The sequence below is a fragment of the Vulpes lagopus genome, chromosome 3, assembly GCF_018345385.1.
Source record: "Vulpes lagopus strain Blue_001 chromosome 3, ASM1834538v1, whole genome shotgun sequence".
Classification (NCBI taxonomy): domain Eukaryota; kingdom Metazoa; phylum Chordata; class Mammalia; order Carnivora; family Canidae; genus Vulpes; species Vulpes lagopus.
Window position 1 is genome coordinate 68,401,793 of NC_054826.1, and position 6,000 is coordinate 68,407,792.

Below are 6,000 nucleotides of genomic sequence, written 5' to 3' on the forward strand. Positions count from 1 at the left end.
AGAAAAAAGGATAAATTAGATTTTTTTAAAAAGATTTTATTTATTCATGAGAGACACAGAGAGAGAGAGGCAGAGATATAGGTAGAGGGAGGAGAAGCAGGCTCCATGTAGGGAGTCCGATGTGGGACTCAATCCCAGGACTCTTGAATCACGTCCTGGGCCAAAGGCAGACGCTCAACCACTGAGCCACCCAGGCATTCCAAGGATAAATTAAATTTAATCAAAATTTAAAATTTCTCTCTAAAAGATGCCACTGAAAAACTACATAGGTAAGCCACATTCTAGGCTGTATTCACAAAACATATATCTAACAAAGGACTGGTATTCAGGGTATATAAAGAACTCCTAAGATGCAATAATAATGAAATAATGAATAATAATAAGATAAAAATACTCTCCAGGGGGAATGCCAGGGTGGTTCAGTGGTTGAGTATCAGCCTTCAGCTCAGGTCGTGATCCCAGGGTCCCAGGATCAAGTCCCACATTGGGCTCCCTGCATGGAGGCTGCTTCTCCCTCTGCCTATGTCTCTGCCTCTTTCTCTGTGTCTCTCATGAATAAATAAATAAATAATCTGTAAAATAAATAAATAAATAAGACACAGGGACACCTGGGTGGCTCAGCGGTTGAGAATCTGCCTCCAACTCAGGGCGTGATCTCGGGGCCTGGGGATCAAGTACCACATCGGGCTCCTAGCAGGGAGCTTGCTTCTCCCTCTGCCTATCTCTCTCTTTCTCGCTCTCTGTCTCTCATGAATAAATAAATAAGATCTTTAAAATAAAATAAAATAGACACACGTAGCACAGTACCTGGTATATGAATGAATTAATGAAGGAAGTATGTAGAAAGAGCCACGGGTATTTTTATTCAATGATAACAGATGGAAGGCCATGCATGCTAGGGATCAAAGAGCAGGGATACCTCAGCTATAAATTTCAGGAGAAAAGAGCAAACTGTTTAACCAAGTGGCCTTCCCCGCCTTACCCCTCGGGAGGCCATCATTAACCTTTCACCTCCCCAGGAGGTGTGGTCCCAGAGTAACAACCCATTCAACCAAACAAATACAGGTGTCCCCCCACCCCTAACCACCTGCAGAGGTTCAGCTTGCTGAGCAGATATTTCCCTCCAGCTTCCAGAGTCATCCTTTTAATTTGTTAATGTCACTTGCTTATTAAAAACAAAAAAGACTGAGTAGCGGAGCACACAAGAAGACTTAGCCCCTGGTCATCAGGCTAAAGATCCTACATCCCTCTTTAGGGGTATATTTACGGGTATGTTCTCAACTTGGGAACTATTTTCCTCACCAGAGGGAAGTTGAGGTGGAGAGTAAAGAGGAAAAGAATAGGCACAAAACATGGAGAAAACATAAACTCCTCCAGGCCTCTTTTTTTTTTTTTTAAGCAATTGTGATTTTATTTTTTTTTTAATTTTTATTTATTCATGATAGGCACACAGTGAGAGAGAGAGAGGCAGAGACATAGGCAGAGGGAGAAGCAGGCTCCATGCACTGGGATGCCCGACGTCGGATTCAATCCTGGGGCTCCAGGATCACGCCCTGGGCCAAAGGCAGGCACCAAACCGCTGCGCCACCCAGGGATCCCTCCTCCAGGCCTTAAATTCAGGTGTGCACCTGAAACTCAGGTCACTCTTGTCTGCTCAACCAGGGCACTCCCTCCTCATATCTTATGAAGTAACAGACCAAATTGATCCTCTGTGTCTTTTGCTAGGATTTTGCTCTTTGCCACAAAGTTAACAATATCTACAAGAGTGCAATGTTGCTCTTCCCTTACCTTCCAGGGAGCCCATTTTAGCTTTTGAAAGTCAGTGCTGCCAGATTCAGGAAAGCAAGTGAACCAAAACTTCCAATTTCTTTAGGGAAAGGCAGCGAGCTCCTCTGGCCTTCTCCACATTCTGGGACTCTAAGACGGCCTAAGAGCTGCCTTAATGCCTCCTCTCCTTTGATCTGACTTAAGGACCTCAAGTTAGACTAGTAATTATCAATTCTATTCAAAATAAACTTCTTCCCCATATGTGTCCATTGGCCTGCCTCAAATAAGATCTATCTCCATTTTGCTTTTCAAATTGTCCTAATAGATGGTTTTGTACCAATTCCAGCTAAATGTCCAAATTCTCATCAGGCCTCTGTTTAAAAAACAAACAAAAAACAACCCTCAAAATATTCCTTCTAAGAGGGACACTTGGGTGGCAAGTGGTTGAGCATCTATGTTTGGCTCAGGGCTGAGATCTTGGGATCCAGGATCCAGGATCAAGTCCCACATTGGGCTCCCTGCATGAATCCTGCTTCTCCCTCTGTCTATGTCTCTGCCTCTGTGTGTGTGTGTGTGTGTGTGTGTGTGTCTCATGAATAAATAATAAATAAATATTTTTTAAAAATTCCTTCAAAAAAAAAATTCCTTCTAAGAGACCCAAGTCAGAGGTGATGGCCCAGCATAAAGACCACTGTTATTGCACACCCCATAGAATACAGTGTCCGTAGTACCCTGAGTTGTACAGTGAGGCAGCATTATCTAGTGGGTGGAGAACTGGAGCACCTGGTAACATGTCTTCTTTGTCCACTACACTGTTCAGATGGCAGCAAACAGGGCCGAGTCAGGAACCACCACTTACCACTGCTTGCTGGGCCCCAGACGGTGGCATCATGGCTGCCTCTGGCTTAGCATGAGTGTTCTCTGTGTCACCCTCAGGTCCAGACCCCCAACTCCATCCTCCCTCTCTGCAACACTCTATACTCACCCTTTGAAAGGGAGTGGGGGAACCAGAGAATGCAACCACTAATTCAAACCAGAAAAACGGAGGGTACGGAACTGAAAAGAGTTTTTCATCCAGCCAGTCTGAAAGACCCCTTCCCGGTGAGAATTTTGGCTTCGCTATTTGGCTCTCTGCTTTCAGAGTCAGAAACCTATTTTCTGCACTAACTCCTGCAAGTAAAAGGAGACGAAATGTGTATGTGGCTTTGCCAATGAGCTCTCTTTTGCTTTTAACATAAGAAAAAGTGGGGCAGGGGCACCAGACAGAATGGAAATGCATGGAGATGAAAAGCCAGGGTGCAGCCTCACTGGTGGGGTTGTTGAGACATCTCTAAGCAGATGATACAGAAGTGCCTCTTGCTACCCTCCCCTCTATCCCATGTCCCTTCTCCCTGGGGACTAAAATAAACGTGTTTTATTTGCTCCATCTGAGGAGGAGGATTTATGGGCTGAGAGAGTGAGGGGTTCCTGGGTAGGAGTCAAAATTCAGGGCTGGAACAACTGGTGACTTGTCGACAACACACCATCAAATGGTCGTCACAACCCCACAAAAATGCAAACAAACCAGAGTGTTGCAGGGAGTGGACATGCCCTCCTGGCTTTAGCGGTGGGTGTCAAAGACACTTAATGGTGCAGTGGTTTCAAATGAAGCTATTTCACACAAGTAAAAAGTTGCTGTCTTCTCACCAGCGGGCTCTCTTAAAAGACTGAAAAGAAGGAATTTTCTCTATTTAGCTAATGGGACGGGATGTGTTCAGAGCATCATTTGTCATTTCTTTTTCCCAAGAAGTTAATGACCTCAAACCTTCACCTAGGCCCTGGGCCGAGACCAGCACACCACCCAGTACAGAAGGGCCTGGAAACCACAGGCTGCTGTCCGCTCCAGGACTGTAACTTTTTAAAATAAATTAAAGTAAATAAATAAATAAGAAGGAAAAGAAAGAAAGAAGAAAGAAAGAAAGAAAGAAAGAAAGAAAGAAAGAAAGAAAGAAAGAAAGAAAGAAAGAAAGAAAGAAAAAGAAAGAAAGAAAGAAAGAAAGAAAGAAAGAAAGAAAGAAAGAAAGAAAGAAAGAAGCAGCCAGTCAGCGGTCCCCTTCCTAAGCGCCCCCAGGGCGCGGGGGGCAGAGGCCTCCACCTCCTGGCCCCAGCCCCGTGCCCCGAGCTCCCCGAGCATCACTTTTCTAAGGAGAAAGCTCCTTCCGCCAGGAACCTGCAGGCTCCCCCGCTGGCAGAGTGGAGACACGGAGGCATCCTGGCGGCGGCCCAAGGCGGCGGCCAGGTGGCTCCGGGGCCCGGCCGGCCCCCCCGCCCCCCTCCGCCGGCTCCCGCGGCCTCTCCCGCCCGGGCCCCGCACTCACCCACCGCCCGGATGCGGAAGCCGCGCGGCGGGCGCAGCGCCCGGCGGCCCCAGGCGTCGCGCAGCACCTGCAGGCTGGCGGGAGGCGCGTGCACCAGCAGCACCGCGCGCGGCAGCCAGCCCTGGAACACCAGCCGCGAGGCGGCGCGCGCCAGCCGCGAGTCCCAGAAGCAGCGCGCGTTGGCGCGTCGGAAGGCGCGGAAGACCGCGCGCCCGCCCGGCTCCTCGGCGCCCGCCGCCGCCTCCGGCGCCTGCAGCCTGCACAGCACCAGCGCCAGCGAGCCCGGCGCCAGCTGCACCGGCCGGGCCATGCCGCCGCGGGAGGCCGGGGCCCCAGCCTGGCGCACGGTCCGGCGCGGCGGTCGCGCAGCCCCGGTGGCCCGGGCGCCGCACGCCCGGCGGGAGGGATCGGCCGACTGCGCGCGCGGCGCCGGCTGCCGGGGAACGGGCTCCGGGGGCGGGGCCGGCTGCGCCCGGGGGCTCGGGGAGCGGAGGGGGGGCGGGCCCGCGGCCGCCGGCTGCCGGGGGAACGGGCTCCGGGGGCGGGGCCGGCTGCGCCCGGGGGCTCGGGGAGCGGGGGGCGGGGGGCGGGCCCGCGGCCGCCGGCTGCCGGGGGAACGGGCTCCGGGGGCGGGGCCGGCTGCGCCCGGGAGCTCGGGGGGGCGGGGGGCGGGCCCCGCGGGGGCTCTTCGAAGCCCTCGGGGAGCCCCGCAGCTCCCGGGAGCCTCCTTCAACCGCGCGCGAGCGGCAGGGCCAGCAGCCCCCAGAGCTGAGAGGACCGGGGTGGCCGCCGTGGTCCCGGCTTCGGGTCGCCCCTGGCGAGCGAGGCGGCGAGGAACAGTCTGCGGGTGTCGGGAGCCTCGCGGGGGCCGGGAGGCCGTAGACCAGGTTTGGGTCTGGGTCTTCTCCTAACCTGTCTTGCTCTTCCTCGCTCTCTGAGCCTCAGTCTACTGTCCTGCAAAATGAGGAATTAGAGGGGCGCCTGGTGGCTCCGTCGGTGAAGCGTCTGGCTTTGACTGAGGTCATGATCCCGGGTCCTGGAGTCGAGCCCCGGATCCTGCTCCTGCTCAGCGGGGAGCCTGCTTCTCCCTCTCCTCTGCTGTTCCTGCTGCTTGTGCTGTCTGGCGCGTTCTCTCTCTCAAGCAGAGATAAAATCTTAAAAAAAAAAAAAAAAAAAGGAGTTCGAACTGAATTCTAAGAACTTTCTTCCATCCGTGACTCCGACGTTCTAGGCTCTGGGCCGGCCCCGGGTAACAGAGGTGAAGGGCTCCAGGGGTGCTCCCCCCACTGGCGAGCGCAGTGATGAAGTCCGCAGGGATTCAGCCTTGGGTTGGATCTGGGCGTTCGGGAAAAGACTGAGAAACCGTCTTGCGCGGGAGCTCCCCGGATCAAAGGCAGAGGGGCTTGTGACCGGGCAGGCCCACTGTGCGAGGCCTCGAAGCAACGACGTCGAGTTCCCATGCTGGGGGACCGAGGCTGGAACTCTGCCTGGGGCCCTGGATGAGGGCTCCTGGAAGAAAGAATAGGAGAGATGAGAGGTTATTACTATTACTGTTATTCGTTATTACTATTAGAAACTGACCCTAGTAGAGGAAGCACAGGTGTTTGGCAAGACCTGGGGGTCATTCCATACTTCCTGTTCCCTCAGCTCATCAGTGAGCAACTATAATAATTCGAGAATATGTGCCCTGCCTCCTCCTGAGTCATCATCACAATAAATGATAGATGATTCTATTAAATAATGATAGCTAGCATTTACTGAACATGGTATGCTGGAGGCATTAATTTCACAACCCGGTGTTACCTACTGTTAGTATCGTTGTATTTTTTAGAAATGAGGAAAACCACAGGCTGTGTTAGCTTAAGAAGTGCATCCT

At 52.6% G+C, this 6,000-nt stretch overlaps 1 protein-coding gene across 2 annotated transcripts in view; it reads right to left on the reverse strand.

Annotated features, from left to right (window-relative positions):
• Positions 1 to 5,253, reverse strand: part of STOX1 (storkhead box 1) — a 50,766-nt gene extending 45,513 nt beyond the window's left edge. The window contains exon 1 of one of the 2 annotated variants that reach the window (XM_041750921.1): positions 4,125 to 4,507. In XM_041750921.1, coding sequence (XP_041606855.1) covers positions 4,125 to 4,434 — 310 coding nt within the window. In that variant the 5' untranslated portion in view covers positions 4,435 to 4,507. Of the gene's footprint in view, positions 1 to 4,124; positions 4,508 to 5,036 lie in introns of those variants that run through there. The other variant, XM_041750922.1, reaches the window with a different exon arrangement.
• Between the last annotated feature and the right edge of the window lie 747 nt (positions 5,254 to 6,000).